The sequence below is a fragment of the Habropoda laboriosa genome, unplaced genomic scaffold (assembly GCF_001263275.1).
Source record: "Habropoda laboriosa isolate 0110345459 unplaced genomic scaffold, ASM126327v1 scaffold153, whole genome shotgun sequence".
In the NCBI taxonomy this organism is placed as follows: domain Eukaryota; kingdom Metazoa; phylum Arthropoda; class Insecta; order Hymenoptera; family Apidae; genus Habropoda; species Habropoda laboriosa.
Window position 1 is genome coordinate 765,646 of NW_017100272.1, and position 18,318 is coordinate 783,963.

The 18,318-nt window shown below is 46.5% G+C and overlaps 1 protein-coding gene across 1 annotated transcript in view; it reads left to right on the plus strand.

The window, feature by feature from the left end:
• Positions 1–17,382, plus strand: part of LOC108573526 (iroquois-class homeodomain protein IRX-3-like) — a 37,922-nt gene extending 20,540 nt beyond the window's left edge. Inside the window, exons 3-5 of the mRNA XM_017935986.1 lie at positions 3,024–3,136; positions 16,041–16,345; positions 16,460–17,382. Of these exons, the coding sequence (XP_017791475.1) occupies positions 3,024–3,136; positions 16,041–16,345; positions 16,460–17,382 (1,341 nt within the window). The remainder of the gene's footprint in view (positions 1–3,023; positions 3,137–16,040; positions 16,346–16,459) is intronic.
• The last annotated feature ends 936 nt before the right edge of the window (positions 17,383–18,318 follow it).

Consider the following 18,318-nt stretch of genomic DNA (forward strand, 5'->3'; position numbering starts at 1 on the left):
TGTTCCCGCGTAATAAACGTCAACGCAACGCGCGCGCGGCTCGCGCTCGATGTTCATACGGCGCGGCGTTTCCAGCAGCAGCCTTAAAACTTCGTTTTACTGCGTCGAACGAGCGCTCTCGAAGATCCTTCCTCGCTTTATTACCATCCGCTGTAATTAATTTCGTCGAGCAACGTCCAACCAATCCCTCGCGAATTTTTCTCCGAACCGAATACATCCCTCCCGACCCACCTTTCCTTTCTTAATATATAAATCCTACCGATTGTACCGCCGTTAAAATACCATTCCGCGCGAATCACACGGCCGTTATCTCGAATCTCGACAAGTTTTATCAACGGATAAGGGGATGTATCGTTTTCTAAACGAACAGTCGAGAGAGGAGATTCTTGTGACTTTTTCTCCGCTTGCGTCTTCGCCGAAAAAGACCGCAACCACCGAAGAGAGCCGCGTTCTTTCCGCGTACCTTCTCTCGCGATGCGTTCTACAATAATCGAGATGTTATCGCGGCGAAAGGTCCGGGACAGTGTGATGTTAATACAGGCGAGAGAAGAAGAAGAGGAGGAGGAGGAGGAAGAAGAAGGAGCAGCAGCGGCGAACTGGGATCGGCAATCGGCTGTATTCGTCGGTCGGAGAGAGGTTATCGGACCACACACAAAGCGCATACACGGAGAAAATAGCCGCGAAGCGTAAATTTATGAATCCGTCCTGCCGTAACAGTGGGACACTGTCGTGTTCGAGCCGTCGCCGGGCCAGGCCTGTTATCGTCGCTCTTTATGATCGAGCTTAAGGGGCGAGCGTATGGACTGTGCTGTGCTGTGCTGCTCGCCTCTACTCGTAACCGGGCAGCAGATTGCACACACAGGTTGCGCGGTACCGGTACCTTCTCTCACTCGCGGCTAATGTCCGCGAGACTCGAGTACCACCGAGCCATTCAGTCCCGTTTTTAATGGGCACCGTTCGTTTCACCCTGACCCCCCACGATTCTCTCCACTCGGTCGTCTGTGATTTTCCTGGGTGGTGGATAGTGGATTTTTCGGATGGAATTTTGAGTATAGTTGTTTTTAACAGTTTCGTTGACGTTGGGGTTTGTAGGGGTTTATGTTGAAGCCTTTGGGGGGTACTTACGCCTTAGTTTAATCCTTTGCATGTTTCAGTTTTAATTTGGTGAGATGAATTTTGGTGGTGATGTGGGCGAAACGAATTTTAAGGGTGTGGTTAGGAATTTGGGAGCGAAAGGGTTGACGGGGACCGTTCGTTTCACTTTAGTGCTCTATGATCCTCTCTTCTTCTCGTTGATCTGTGATTTTTGAGTTTGAGTATATTTTTGGGGTGGAAGTTTGCGAAATTTTCAGTTTTCCTTTTTGTCTATTAGAGTTTAGAGAAGAATTTATATCTTTGGGGTCAAATTTTGAGTAGGGTTTTTAATGGGGACCGTTTGTTTCACTCTGACTCCTCACGATTCTCTCCCTCTCTATTCTCTGATTTGTGATTTTCGAGTTAGTTGAGTATTATATTTTGGGGTGCAATTTTGCAAAATTGTCGACACTCTTTTTTGCTTATTTGAGTTTAACCACACAATTCTCACCTCTTTTCATCGATCTGTGATTTTCGAGTTAGTCGAATTACTCATTCTTGGGGTAAAATTTTTCAAAATTTTCGACTCTCTTTTTCGCCTACTAGACCTTAGCAAAGAATCTACATTTTTCGGGTAAACTTTGGGTACCATTTGTTTCACCATCACTCTCACGATCCCCTCCTTCTTTCCCCCGTTTACCTGTAATTTTCGAGTCAGATGACTGTCATATTTTCAGAGTGAAATTTTGCAAAATTTTCCACCTTCTTTTTTGCCTATCTGTCAGAGCGAAGACCGCGACGCAACGAAACGCTAACTGAAAAAGTCACGAGGATGGGGGTTTAAATATCCACCGTCATAGGCAAATTTGCGAACACGTTGTGAAATTAGCCAGCATAGTTGGTGCCGTGAGCGTGGAATTTTCAGAATCGTGTCTCGAATACACGTTGTACCAGTGGCGCGAATTTCCTTCATCGAGAATTCCGTTCGTCCGCTATTTTCGAGTGCTAATTACGGCTGGCCCGGCGATGACTGTGCCATTCGAACACGGTGTATAATTAATGCCATTAATGCAAGACTAATGCATACGGAACAAGGCGAGTGAGACGGAATTATTCGAGGGGCAAGCAGAGGTGTAGGGTGTGGGGGTGGAGGAGGTGGAGGAGGAGGGTTCTATGGTTCTATTATTCCACCGGTTGATGGAGGTTTAAACGCGGCCGGTATAATACTATATGGAGTCGAACCGTCGGGGTTACGGGTTACAGAAACAAACAACAGCGGCACACAACGATTCTAATTATTATTATCGCTGCTTTGCCAGTCATTTTTCTCATTATCGCCGATGAATTGGTGATCGATCGCGAACGGACGCCGATTAATCGTGCCCGTCCTTATAAAACTGGATTATTTCCGTCGGTTAAACACTCCGATGCTTTTTCGCTTCTGAATATCAACGACGATAGAGGCTTAATTGAAATTTTTAAGCACGCTTTCTTATCGATCGATGTAGAATTATTTCAGGCAACACTTTTCACATTTTTTCACAATTATCAGATCTGTGTGCGGAAGTTTCCTTCGCGTGCAAATTGATGGCACTAAAGTCACTGTATCTTCCTTTTTTTATTTAATTTTTTACACTTGGTACTTATGATAACATTGCTGTTAATTCAGTATTAATATTATTATTATTTATTTCTCTGTTTATGCATTACAGCTCTTGGATCCAATTTTATAACGACTAATTACAAAAATAGTAAAAAATAAATACACATTCTCCAAAAAAACCAAGACTTTCTACGAGCAAAGATTATATTATTTAATCACGCCTCGAATTCGGAAGATAGCACCACCAATTTCGTTCTTTTTCATAGCCGAACGAGCTGTTTCATCTGCTAATTACTTATGCCGGGCGTCGCCACGTTATTAACAAGTATAATTGTTCGGTTTACAGGCTGCTGGCCTCGATCTGAAGGAGAATCTCGGGGCAGGAGCCGCGGCAGCATGGCCTTATCCATCCGTGTACCATCCTTACGACGCTGCCTTCGCCAGTTATCCCTTCAACGGGTGAGTTTTCCAACCTATCTACCTTACTACCATTCTACCGTCTCTAATTCATCGATAAAAGCACGAAACAGTGGTCCAAGAAATATACAGTAATTTCCGCGCCAAATTCGAAATTACTGGATTCACCTTAATAAACTATTCAAAAGGAATTGCCGCCGAGTAATTTACAGTATCCGATATTCGCGGCGAATTCGAAATTGCTCATAGTCTCTCGAGCAATTACAGCGATCCACCTTTATAGTCTATTTAAAGAGAAATACCGCGCGCATTTAAGTCCTTTTAAATCCGCACCGTCCAAAGTACCGGTATTTATGCTCGACACGGTGACAAAGATGTTCCTCGTTCGATTCACGTCGAAACAATGAAACACGTTTCCGACGGCCGAGCGCTAGGTAACCTCCGTAATTATTTTAAGTAGCGTGCGCGCGATAAAAAAAAAAAAGAAAAACGTCGCGGGGAACGATAACGCAGTGTCGTTACAAAGTCTTGGACACGGTCGAACACAGATAGCGGAACGGAACAACACGAGGCGAGAAGAAGAAGAAGAAGAAGAAATGGCGAAGGAGGAGGAAAAAGGAGGTGGTTATACCATTTTCTTCAATCCTTCAAACGCGTCGTTGCTCCGCGCGATGCAATTAGTCATTGGTCGAAAGGGAAACGTAGAGGCGACACATCGGGCGGAAAATTTTTCTCGTCTCTTCTGAAATTATCTCTATCGTGGACGTCGTAACGACGAATCTTCGTGTTTTCTTTCGCACGAGATCACCGCCAGACGGCGATCTTTTACACCAGAGAGAGAAGAAGAAGAAGACGAAGCTAAGTCCTTTTACTCCGACGCGTGTTCTCCATTCGACTCGGTCGCGGTGGTGTCGACGCGCGCTGCCCCGATAACAGGCCAGAGAAACACATAAACATTCCTATAAATTAGCGCTTCGCTGACCCGGGACTGTCAGGCCTTGGGCGTTTTTAGTCTCGCTCCGGCGCGGTCAGCGCGTGTCACGATGTCACGATGCGACCGGTGAAAGGTCTCGCCCGCTTTGATAAATCGGAATCGTATTATCGCCGCCTGGGCGAGATTACCAATAATTCGGAGTTTCTCGTTCGCGCCTTTTTCGTTCGGTACACGCTGGGAGGAGGAAAGAGGTGGCGGACCCGTCCAACTCGAACGATAATTAGTTACAGCTATCTCTGTGTCCCCCTGGTTCGCTCAATTTTTCAATTTTTCCTTTTCCCCCGTCTTTTTTTTCTTCCTCTTTTTTTCCCACTTCGCTGTATCTGTTATCGTTATCGTCCAGCTTAGAGATACGAAAGTATGTGATTTTACGACTCGTTAATGACACCGACCACTGTAAACAATTCGAGAACCACGGAAATAATTGAATGAATATTTTTCACTTTTGTACGTTGAGCAATTCGTTAGTCGGAGTAGTATTACGTACATACTATACACACGTTTAAAAATGTTTCGATCGCGACAATACAAATAGTAGCTATTTTCTTTTCGTTTTGTTACAAAAGCGATAGGAACGAACAAACCGGTGTAATAATCTACACGGCGGGAATTTTGTAAACATATTGCGAACTAGTGACGGGAAAATTGCTTTTAACACAGTGTATGTGTCTGTTTTTCATTTGTGTTTTTTTTTTTAAATTTTTTTTTTTTTTTTTTTTTTTTTTTTGCCACAAACGATAAAGCGGTATCCGGTGCGTATCAGCGGTTTCGATCGATTTTTCTACGCGTGTTTTCGCGTTATCTGGCCCGGGGAGAAACGCGACTCACGGTCACGCATCGAACGACCCGGTGACGAGTCGACGACGACGACGACGTCGTTCTGCTTGGTTCGCGGTTGGTGTCACCTCGTGGTGGAATCTATACTGCCGCGTGACGCACTTCCGGCGGAGACTGCTTCGTATGCAAGGAAGCGATCGGGTACTACAGCTTGCTTAGCATCCATTCGGTCTAGTCGGTTCGCGCACCGGGTCTTCCTTTACGGAGACCTACCGCCGGTCCACACCGGAACCGCCGACTCCTCCGCGCGATTACAATTACCGGAAGATATCGGGGATGCACCTGTGGGTCCTAAGATCCGTCCTCGATACCCCGTGATCGACGTTACGGTACATTGTTCTTCCTTCTCTTCGGTCGTGTCTTTCGTTTTTCTTTTCTTTCTTCGGGAATTAACTACGCGACCCTTTTTTCGGGGAAATTAGCGTGGAATTGATGCGGAATTTAACGTACTGCGACGTGAATTTTTTTTTAATTTAACGCGAAATCGAGGGAAATTGAGTTTGTGGATATTTTGGAATTGGTAATTTTTGTGACTTCGTTCTTTATATAGTGGGAAATGAGGAATTATTATTTTTTAAATCACCGTGGGTGAGGGATTTGTAAATATTGGATTAGTAAATATTGTAAATAGTGGATTTCACGAGAATTGAATTTGTGGATACTTTGCAGTTGGTAATCTGAGTGATTTCGTTCTTTACACAGTAGGAAATGGAGAGTAATTTCTTTCCCAATTACTGTGAACGAGGGATTCATAATTATCGATAGAGTAGGGAAATGAAATTTTTCTTTCAGAAGTGACCTAATGCGTGATTGATGGATGTTTCGGAGTTGGTAATCCGAGTGACTTCGTTCCTTACACAGTAGGAAATGACGAATAATTTCTTTTCCAATTACCGTGGATAAGGGATTTATAATCGTCCATACAGTAGGGAAATTAAAATTATTTTTAGAATTATCGATGTAACGTATGATTGGTAGATATTCGGAGTTGACAATTTATGTCACTTTGTCCTCGGCACGCTAGAAAATCGGGAATAATATTCTCTTGAAATTACTACGAACGAAGAGTTCATAAATATTGAAGTAATTTTCTTTCTTCAATAACACCGAACGAAGTGTAACTTCATTACCTTAACACAACACGTTAGGCACAGATATTTAAATTTCCCGCGGAATTGATTGATGCGTCGTGTTACACGATTTGTCTCAATTTCTCCACGGAGCGTAAATTCCATTTGTCAAGATAAACAGTGCGTGTGTTTTTTTTTTTTCAGCGGAAACTCTCGTCTGAGAACTTAACGTTTGATTAATGCAAACGACGAATTGATAGGCGAAGATAGCGTGCAACGTTTCGATTACCGCGACACAGGCTATTCCTCGTTTCCCTGGCTAATCAAATTCAACTTTACCACACGGTTATTAATGAAATCAATTTCCTTTCGTTTAACCACGGGTTGCGCAACGTCGCTGAAACATCGAATAGTTTAAGCCAGCTAACGACGACGTTGCATTAATCAACAAGGCTAATTCGTACTTTAACTCTAATTACACTATACTTAAGTGAAACACGTGCATTTTGCATGTTCGAACGCCTCCCTTTTCTTCAACATTCGCGTGATATCGTAGAGAACAGTAGAAATTGAAACTGGCTTATCTCGTGATTGTGACAACGAAGAAGCGAGTATTTTCAATAAATTACATTTCTTTCGATACGTTATCTCGGAGTGAATAATAAACAAGATTTATTTTGCGAGATTCAAGCCTCCTCTCTTTCCCGGCTCACGGAGTCATCCACTCGTTAATTGTACGCTTGGAGTAACGATTGTTTTGTTGCATCGATAATGACAGTCCTACTGAACCACCACTTGGACATGACTTATGTAAGGCAGCAGAGTTCTTATCGATGCAGCGTCTATCAGCGGAATTTTCGTGTTTTCGCGATTAACGTGTCAAATATTCACCTGTATTTTGTAGCAGCGAAATTTTTGTTGCTTTGGGGATTGACGTGTGTTATTGGGAAATAATCGAATATAAGGAACAGAAGGTATGAAAATCTTCGTTTTTCGAAGACACCTGAGAGACAATTTGGCCGCGATTTTTGTAAGACAGGAGAGTTTTCATCGATGCACTGTGCACTAGCAAAATTATCATTTTCTCGTGATTAACGTGTGTAATTCTAATCTGTGTTTAATCGAACGCAGGAGACAGAAGTGAAATTGTCTTCCAATTCTTCGATCAATTCACACCGATTCTTCTTTAAAATTCGTCGCGTTAATTTCTCTGTTGGGGAACAGAAGATCAGGGTCGAAAAGTAACAGAAGGAAAAGTCAACTTCGGAATAAAATCTTCGTCTTTCAGACAACTCTTAGGCACCGACTCTTTTCTCAGATTCACCGCGTTAATTCTGCATTGAAAAATAGACGATCAGGGTCAAAAGTTAACAGAATGAAAAATCGACGAGGTGGCAAGAATCCGAGAGAATTATGCCATCCTGTCTATAAGAGACAGAAGGTTTGGAGTAAAACCTTCGTCTTCCAATTCTTCGATCAATTCACACCGATTCTTCTCTCAGATTCACCGCGTTAATTTCTCTGTTCGTCTTTCAGAGGACTCTGAGACACCGATTCCTCTCTCAGACTCACCGCGTTAATTTCTCCATTAAAGACGATCAGGGTCGAAAAGTAGCAGAAGTAAAAATCGTCTCTGAAATAATATCTTCGTCTTCCACAGAACTCTGAGACACCCATTCTTCTCTCAGATTCACCGCGTTAATTTCTTTGTTCGTCTTTCAGAGGACTCTGAGACACCGATTCCTCTCTCAGACTCGCCGCGTTAATTTCTCCATTAAAGAACGCACGATCAGGGTCGAAAAGTATCGGAATGAAAAATCGACGAGGTGGCAAGGATCCGAGAGCATTATGCCGCAGCGCGTTCCGTCCACCGCTTAACATAAGCATACAAAAAGCCAATAATGCAGAGTTGGCATGCACGGCCGCGAGGTCTCGGGATCGTGCGGGTTAACGGTCTCGTCTTTCCGGCGGATTGGCCCTGCTTCCGGGGACATATAGGGTAAACAATAAGAAACAAGCTGGGCCGGTGTGTAGCGGAGTCGATGCTTGTACGAACACACAGGGCCGTACGCTTACGTACGCCTCTGTTCCTATGTCCGGCTTCGGTTTCCTCTTCTCTCGCTCCTCGTCCCTCGATCGACGACACGTATTATTAAGTGTGTCCGTACAACGACCGATGTGTCGGCACGCGCTACCAGCCTCGAGCGCGTTTAAGGACGTCGCGACGAATCGCGAATCTTAATCGGCCAAACGCGAGAACAGGTGCACCAATCGATTTCTGTCACGTGTCCCGTGGAAATCGACGATTCGTTTGATTTATAAACGGTTTAACCCTTTCGCTGTTGCGACGTTGCTGCTGCTAATGCGCTGCGAAGAAGAGTCGAGCTAGCAGTCTGCATTTTGTCGCGAACAGATTGTGATATCTGCTACTTTGCCGTGTCGTGTAAACTATTGGCTTCTGATTCCAGTTATTTTATATCGATAGGAGGCTTGTCCGGAAAGTGAAGACACAAGGGGAATACAAAATTTAAGGAAACAGTAGAAATCACTGAGCGCTAGTTGTGTGCTGGATGATCGAAAATTACTAATGAAAAATTGTCGAGTAAAGCAATGGTAGCGAGTGCTGATTTTTCTCACACGAAATTTGTGTAATCTCGCACCGACAAAATAGAGCCAGAGAGTTTATGTATACGCAAGTATGGTCTGTGCAAAAAAATTCTCGACTTTGGGTGACACGTTTTTAATAACGAAAGGGTTAATCAGTCTCTTTGCAAAGTGGACGGAGCAAAGAATTGTAATTCTAGTTGTCATGGTAAATTTAGAATATATTCTTATTGCTCGTAGGATCAATTGCAACGATCTAAGCGGAAGCAGTGCAGGTCCATTACTTCGTACAGTCACTGGAAGAAATACTAAGTAACTGCACAGGGTCGTCATTCTTCGTTTCACTTTTCTCCACAGTAACTGAATCAAAGCACACTTGGTGCAACCTCAACCGAAGTTAACTGCCTCTATCTCTCGGACATGTAACCCTACGTCCTCGCTACAAATATTTCTTCCACCGACTGTACCTTTGACATTACTCCAAACGTACGTACTACATCGTAGCCACGAGTAACCTGTCCGAATCGTTAGAAAATCACGTTGATTGTCCGTGACAGAAATTGGCTCTTAGTCGAATCCGATATTCGTCGCGATAGCCACGGTCATTTTCTACGAATTCGATAAGATTAAAGCGACGTTTTTCTCGAGAATTGTCCCTTCGCAACGCACGCGATTGTGCAACGTCTCTCCCGTGGTACGTTACAGTCTTACACAGAGACCTGGGAACGATAGTTTTAACATCGAGAGGAGTATTGTACGCGCGTTATTTACCAAACGTAGAACGATAGGAACGCGCGATCCTATCGTAGAACGTTTAGCGTTGCCAACAGCCGGTGTACGTTCAGACGATAAGATCGCTTATTTGATTTACGCCACGAGTATGTTGGCAACCCCTTCTGAAAGCCCCACCAAATATTTGCTGTCTTCGCCTCGCAATGGAATTACATCGAATCACTACGCGCGTCTGATTCATCCTTGCGCCAGACATCTAACAAGATTGTCCGTCGATCCTTGGCACTATCTCACAACGGTGTAGAACGCGTGCAACACTGTTCACTTCCGCGTACTATATTTTCCAATCTTTACAGTCCCGGTTTCTCAGATAGAGAGAAATACCTTTTAGATGCTTGTAAATCTGAACTACATCTCTCGCTCTTTGTCTCGCGAAATTGGAGTCACTTGAGAGCAAAATAAGTTGCTTGGGATGACTAGAAGATATTGTTTATGGTAGCTCGTGCTGTCTCGACAGATTCAGTTACGAGGTCGGGGTCGTTTAATTTTGACGTTTGTCGTTAACTCTGTGTCGGCAGTCTGGGTCATTGGTGACCCAAGCGAAATTTCAGGCTTGTGCCTTCGAAATGAATTCTTATTTTTATTACGGAAAAGTTTTGAACATTTGACTTAACGAGCAATTGTGTAATTTAGTAGAGGCTTCGAGAAATGTCCCTAAATTTTTTTATTATTATTGAAAATTTGTAGAATATAGTAGAGACTTCGAGAAATATTCTAAAAAAGTCTATTGAAAATTGACTGAAATAACAATTGCATAATTTAGTAGAGGCTCTGATTTTTCCAAGGCCCAGAATTGTAAAAAGAATTAAAAACTTGGACATAATCGACTCAGACCTGACTACAAATATTTCTTCCATCGACTGTACCTTTGCTTTTCGAAAAGCACTTCGATTTTCCGTGACAGAAATAGCCTCTTGGTGGAATCACCTTTTATCGCGATAGCTGCAGTTCCATTTCCTACAAATTCCACAGAATTAAACATCATCTTTCTATAGAATTGCCCCTCGAAATCGGAGGCAGAACTTTTCACCCGATCGATCTCCACCCACGACGAACGCGAAGGAACAAATTCGTGCCGGCCAATACCGTTCCCGTAGGACTCGTTCGCTCGTCAAACCCATATTCAGCACGAAACGGGGAATATCCCGGGGGCTAATGAGTCTGAGCGCGCAACGTTCAGGACGTGTCACGTCCCGCGATGATGTACGGCCGTTTAATGACCCGGTTTCGCTCCTAAAGCGGGGGGAGAGGGGAGTGCTTTTTGTTCCGCAAGGGTTGGCGCGCCGGTGAAAAGTCAGGGACACGCGTTTTTCGTTAGCCAAGGGACACATCCTCCTGTTCCTCCTCTTCTTCGACTTCGACGTGCAGATGACAGCGTTTCGTCGAGTTGCAGCCGCGCCTCATCGCGCTTTCCCCATTAGCCTTAATGGACGCAGATTAGTCCTGTCGAGAGTTCCTTTGGATTTAATGACTCGGCCGCACCCCTCCCTCTCTCTCTCTCCCTCTCCCTCTTGATATTCCAGGTGAACGCTTTTACGGATAACGCTTCGTGTCGAAAGGTCACCTGGTCACGACAAGGTGACAAGGAAAGAATTGTCCTTAAAGATTTATAGGTTAGCCGCCGTAATTAACTCTTCTGGTACCTGTCGTTTCAACCGTGAGATCCCGGAGCCCTTACAGAGTGTACGTATGCAGAAACACTGCGAATTCTCGTATGCGTTGGGTGAATGGTAACGTTGTAAATACTTCTCCGTAATCACCGTCGAGTGTGGACATTTTTAAGGTTCCTCTGTTCGTCTGTACGTAAGATGCAAATTGCAAACACTCCGGGCTTCTCGAGCGTTGTTTCTTTATCGAGCAGTTAGACAACTGTGTAAAGGTGGAACGAAAGACAAGTGTGTAACGGCTCGTTTGGCTTTTGTAAATTTCCGCGAGTTAGCCGTAACAGTTAGAGACCGTCGAGTAATCTCTGGCCGGTGATAATTCAACGGCGGTTGACTTTAATCGCGGTCCCTACGGGCCGTTCTCTGTCCCCTGATGGATTTAAACGATCGTATGACAAAGTAGCGGACCGTGTATCATTTTATATAAACTCGGTTACTCGTGCAACGCGAAGAGAGAAAGAGAGGCAGGTAGATGGACAGATAGAGAAGGGAAGATTGTACAATCTCGAGAGTGTTCGTATGAGTTCACCTACGGATCCTCTGTGCATTCTTCCCTTGTGCACGGAGCACACGCGAGCACACACCGAGTTTACGATCGATCTGTCACGTCGCGAGCAACTGGTAATAAAGTTGGATGTGGAACAACCGACTGTCACCACGTTCGCAAAACTTCCACTCACGACGTGTGTACCGCGTTTCCTCTCGCTGCTTCTAAAAGCTCAACGCGACGACATCTCTACACGCTGGATACGTCGAGTCATCCTTTGATTCGTGATTCTGCATGGGTAATTGGTATCTTTCGGTTAATTCTTTCTCACTTTCTCCATTAGGCTGTGATCTTTGCAGTTGTGTCATGGTATACCGTAGGTACACTATTCTGTTCTTCTTAGTCTTTCTTATTTTTCACCTTTCAACCCTTCCGTGAGCAAATGTGACCGATTTCACGGTCACAAATCAATTTTTTTTCTTCCAAAAATTTAGAAATCTCGAAAATGTTTTATCTCAAACGAGAGATATTTATCTCACCGAAGGCTGTGATATCTCCATACACTATTCTGTTCTTCTTGGCTAAAATGTCCTGTCCAACGATCTCTCAGTTTTGATATTCGAAGCTCCGTGTATTTCTCACCTGTCAACCCTTTCGTGAGCAAAAGTGACCGATTACCTGGGTCCCTAATGTATATAAAATTCACTAATCTCAAATATTCTCATATTCATCCCACTGGGAACGAAGGGGTTGAGCAAAGTCGGAACGCCCCGTGTGCTTCCTAGGATTCTATTTTTTTACGGTAAAATCTCTCAATTTTTCCGATTAAGATCATCTCTGCATAGTACCCAAAGTCACTTACAGACCCTGAACATTCGAATCGTCTATCGTGTCAAGCAACTAGACACGCAATTCTCGAGTAACCATCGTAAGAGACTCCGAGAGGGGCCCTGAGAAAAGGGTGTCCACCTAACTGGTTCATTAAAACTGGTTCACTTCTCGATTGTTTCCAATCGAGCGTCGACTCCATTCTCCGTCCACCAATCGAATCTACCTACCTTGATGCTTTCGGACATGAACGAAACGAAAGGCGAAGGAGAGGACGGACAGATGAAAGGGGCCGCAGAAGGTTGGCGTGGCTTTGCGGTTGATTAAACCGAAACGCGACCACGAGGCAGGAGGAACCTTCTAGGCGAGTGAACGCGTGCGAGGTAGTAGAGTGTTGCCTGTGTGTGTGCGTGCGTGCACACACGTACCGAGTACGTAGGGAAGATGGCGCCGTCACCGAAATGGCTGCACCTTCGCGTTGATAAAGCGCGCGAACCTACCTGGAAAGGTGTGCATCGACGATCAGAGAGAAAGAGAGCGCGTGTGTGTGTGAGTGAGCGAGAGAGAGAGAGAGAGTGTATGTGAGCGGGAAAAGGGGGGACAGAGGTGGTAACGCGAGAACGACAGAGAGGGAAAGAAAGAAGTCGGATATCACCCCTAGTTACGAGCGGTAACGAGGGGCGGAGTCGTTGGAGCCGCACACCTGCCTCGTTTCGAACTGGCCATGGTCACTCACCCCCGTTTTTATCCCCCTTAAAGGCTACGCCATGACAAACGCGTTTACGTTAACCGACGTGGCGTCGAGGGTCGCGAGAAATGGCCGTTTCACCGGACTTTAATGGTTGATTCGGTGGATCGTTCCTTCGGCCGCTTCGGGGATGCTCCGCGTTTGTATCTCTTCGTGTTTCGAGTGTTGCACGGGGCTCGAAGGGTTGGGGCGGAGTTGTATTACCGTGGGATTATTGCTGCCCGGAGTTTATGGGCCGATTTATTTTCGGCAAACCTGAGTAATGGGTTTTCATCATCGAGGGGGCTTTTATTTCTATATTTGATCGAGTGTAGCTCGATCCTCCCACCGGTTCGAGACTTGGTCGAGGATATTTGTCGGACGAGCTTCGGAACAATTTTCCACCGAAATTCGCCGGAGTTCGAACGTGAATTGTCTAGGAAACGCAGGGGAAAAAAGTGATCTTGCGTCTAGACCGCTACTAATTCATCGCTCGAGGGGGAGGAAGGATTGCGAGAAACAAAGGCTCGACGTGGAAACGGGAAGAGATGGACGGGCCGATTAGCAATCGCCATGGAAACAAGCAGTTGATGCGATCAAGCCGAGCGCGAGAGAGGAAAGAGAAGAGAAGAGCGATCTGGCGTTGACGTACGATCATAGCTGCCTATATACGCGTATATAATACGATTTGTATATAGATATACGCGACACGTCTCTATATTCTAACGGGAAACGGCTTGGCGTGCATACAGCGTCCGTATTTAAAGCGGTCCACGAAAACGCCACCCTTTCTGCGCGTGTGTGTCTCTGTGTACGCGTATGCGTGTGTGGCGGTTGATACCGGAGCTCGAGCGAGAGATAGATTGGGAGAAGCGTGTAGAGAAAACGAGGCGTCGCTGGAAAGAGAAGGAAAAAGTCGGAGCATGAGCACACGAGAAAAAGGAAACAGAGAAGCGAAGGGGTGGAATAGAGGGAGAGAGAGAGAGATAGGTGGACGTAGAAGAGGCGGAGAGATAGAGGCTCGACAACGAGAGGTGGAGGTGGAGGGCAGGGAGGCGGAATCGGTAGAAAGCAGCAGTTCCCGCTCTCGGGGGCGGCTGGCTGTTATCATGAGAAACAAGCTTCCACTCTGATTTTTTAATCCGATCCCGCACCCCCTGCCACCGGCTGAATTTTAAAATAACTGCAGAACGCCATTTGCTCCTCGCAAACAGACCGGGGTTAAGCCATCCTCCTCTACCTCTCTCCCTCTCGCCGCTTTTCTATCTTCCTGTTCCTCTCTGTTTCACCGGCATACCACCATGCCTGCTGCCTCCATCTCTCCTTTCATCCTTCTGCTCTACCACCTTCTTCCGTTCCTCCTGTTTCGTAGTCTCCACTCTCTTTCGCTCTCTTCGCCCTCGTGTCTACGCGCGCCAACCCTCTCTCCCCAGGTTTTGCTACAGGACGGATATAGGAGGGATAGGACGCCAGGATACGACGGAACAAAGAGGATGGAAACGCTCTCAGGCTAGGCTGTGTGATGCCAAATTGAAATGTTTAGCGCCTCGTTTCAGCCGCTGCGACGTCCCCCGCGTGTGCGTTTGCCGCGGAGGAAGAAAGACAGATGGGGCGGCACCGAGGGAACAAGCAGTAAGATAGGGGCGGAAAGAAGATAGAAGAGCGGGTGCAGATAGCGCGTGTAGGCCTGCCCCGGGGAGAAGGGTAGATAAGTGACAGTTTTATTAATTTCCCATCTCCTCGTGCCACCTACCCTCGCGATTCCAGGACGTCAGTCGCGCGTCCACACACGCCTTGCCTCTCTCTTACTCTCTCGATGGAACCGAAAGAGGGTGAGAGAATAAAGCTCAATAATGGCGGCTGCCCGTCACGTAACTCTGACGAAGGTGTGTGTGTGTGTGTTTCGAAGTTCAGATCGACGATATCTTATCTCCAAGAGTTGTCTATTCCTGTGATTCTTCCTAAGGCATAGAAATTTTCCGAGTTGAAGAAGAAAAATAGAAGGATACGGCGAACTCGTATATATAAAGCATACTTACTCCTGTGTCTCGGAGCACCGAGAGATAGAGGGAGAGCAAAAGAAACACGGCAGAGCGGAAGACCGCAACGTCGGGGGAAAGGATGTCGAGATGTCGCGGCGGGGGTGTGGGAGTGCTGGAACAAGGAAAAAAGCGAAGAACCAGGAGAGAGGGTAGGAGAAGAAGAAGGGAGTAAGCATCTCTCCGAGCCGCGCTTGCCGCTGGAAAATTTAATTTCGATCCCGTCGATTCAGCAGTTATACCGAAGTTTAATCTTTGATAAGGGTTAGTCTTTTAGTAATGGGATCCCAGGGGGTCGGTCGCTCCGGTCCGACTGGGCGAGGCGCACCGAGAGACGAGAGGGGGAGATCTCCCTCTCTCTTTCTTTCTCTCTCTCGAGTCTCCTTTCCACTCCGTACTCCTCTCTTTAGCTGGTCGGGATGGAAGGAAGGCGCTTAAACCGTTAGATAGAGATCTGCTCTTGGGATGAAAGTAGTAGCTACCCGCTTATATCGTTCCTCTAACCGAGCAGGACTCGGACTTTTATACCGGGCTACGGGGGAAGGCGTAACGAGCCTCACGATTGGATAAGTTTCCCGACACGAGCTTCCACCCGGAGGCAAAGCCTTCTTCGCCGTGTTCTTCCCCTCTTCTTCTTCCGTCGTTGTGTGTCTCTGTTATCCAGCTTGCTCGTGTAACGTATCGCGACTTGTGTACGTCCCAGGCCGCCTTATATCCGGGTCACGTGCATCCTATGACGATGAGAACGACCGACGTTCGAGGGATTTAATAAAAGGATACACTCGGTCCCGTTAAAGATGCCTTTGGTAGCCTCGGTTTTGCAGATTTGTCGATTTTTCACGTTGCAAAAGCTTTCTCGAGGCTTTTTGTTTACTCAACAGCCCCTGAATTTATTCTGTTGCAGCTACGGCATGGATCTGAACGGCGCGAGACGGAAAAACGCGACGCGCGAAACGACGAGTACGTTGAAGGCCTGGCTGAACGAGCACAAGAAGAACCCTTATCCTACCAAAGGCGAGAAGATCATGCTGGCCATCATCACGAAGATGACCCTGACTCAGGTGTCGACGTGGTTCGCGAACGCGCGGAGACGTCTCAAAAAGGAGAACAAGATGACCTGGGAGCCTAGGAACAGGGTCGAGGACGAGGACAACAACAACGAGGACGACGACAGCGGAAGAAAGAGCGTGGACGAGAAAGACCGGCTAGGTAAGCAACCTCGTCGACCTTTCTCCACCTATTTCCCACTCAAATCGAGTCCACCTCCCATAGATCCTCTCCCCTTTCATCGCCCAAAGACAAAAATCCTATTCTCTGTCACAGATTCAAAAGACTCTGGCACCGGGTCGAGCGAGGACGGAGAACGACCAACTCACAGGATGGAACTTCTAGGCACCAGCGGAGGATCCACCGGTGTCCAAGGTAGAACCGAGAGCGAATGGAGCGAGTCACGGGCGGACAGCGGTCCGGACAGTCCAGAATGTCTGTACGATCAAAGAGAGCCCAGGCATCCTTTGCAACTTCAACATCCGGCGTACCTAACCACGTCTCACGGTCGACTGTTGCGCCACCCGTCCCCGGAGAGTACGCCTCCGAGTAGTCATCATCTTCCTCCGAGTACCACCGCCTCGTCCACGGGCAGCGGTGTCACCACGAAGCCTAGGATCTGGTCTCTGGCCGACATGGCGAGCAAAGACGGCGAACAACAGAGTCCTACACCGACAACGATGACCGGTCTCTCGTCGCCTTACGGCGGAAGCGGCGGAGGTGGTGGAGGAGTCGCCGGTGGAGGCGGTGGAAAATTGGTGAGCCCTCTGGCGAGTCGTTTACCACCCCATCATCCCCTTCATCCCGCGATGCACACGGGAACGCAGTTCGTTCGACCTCATCCGGACTTCTATCGGAATCTGTACGGCGCCTCACACTTAGGCTCGGGTGACATGTCCCTGTTGGAGACTTATTCGAGGACCTTGGGCGGCCTCGGTGGAGTGATGCCACCATCCACCGCCCCGAGTATACTTACGTCTTCGTCGTCAGCTGTGTCGGCTAGTGGTAATGTTAAGCCTTTCTCGATTAACGGCGGCAGCGGTGCTCCTGGTGGACCAGGTGTGCTATTAACGACAGTTACCTCGGGCTTGTCACCCTCGTCCTCGTCGACAGCGTCCTCGGGCGGGTCGGAACAGTCGCCCCATCCCAGCGGTAGTCTGTCGTCCACGCAGGAACTGAAATCCCCCGGACGAGTGTGATTCCGCGTGATCGGACGATGGACATAAATTTAATGACGTTTACTAAATAACCGAGGTATAATCGAGGGACGGATCGCCGCGCAGCCTGGGTGCGTTGAAAGCGCGGCGCTGTGTGGTGTGGATGACAATAATCAGAGACTACGATCCTTGTAATTAGTGTACAGTTTACTTGAACGAAGAACGTCGGAACGAGATATCACGAATATAATAATACTGCCCCCCCCCCTTTCCCCTTTCAGAAATCATCATCCCCTGGTCTCTCTCTCTCTGTCCACCGTTCCTAGTCTGTCTCTCTCTCTCTCTCTCTCTCTCTGTTTTCTTCGTCTTTTCGGGTAACCCTTTCGCGCTTCCCCTTTGGTAATAGCCCCGTTAGTTCCTGCTCCCTCTTTCTCTCTTTCTCCCGTTCTTCGTCGTCGTACGTTCTTCTGTCCGCGACGAGAATCGGAGACAAGTGGTTACAAGACGGGAGAGAAAAAGGGGAAACAGGAAACACACAGTTGAAGGAGAAGAGTAGGCCCGTTTATCTCTTCCGTAGAGCAGCTAAAAAAAAGATCATCGCGGTCCTTATGATGGAAAAAAAGTAATATGAATAAAATAAAAAAAAAGATGAACACACACACACACACACAGACACACGTACACACACTCTATCCTAGGCGTGTCTACTCTGACAAGTAATATTATACATAAAGAATACTATATATATAAATACACACAGGATTAATAATAATGATTATTTATGCGTTTGTAAATAGTAGAGAGGGCCCAGTAGAGAGCGTCCGGCCAGTGTATGTATTGTATGTAGAGTAGGTACGATATTATTATTATAATATTTGAGATCATAATTCATACTAACGACGACAAAAATTATTGTTATTGCAATGTTTATAATATTATCGATTCACGTCGACTCGGTCGATCATGACGAGGTATGGA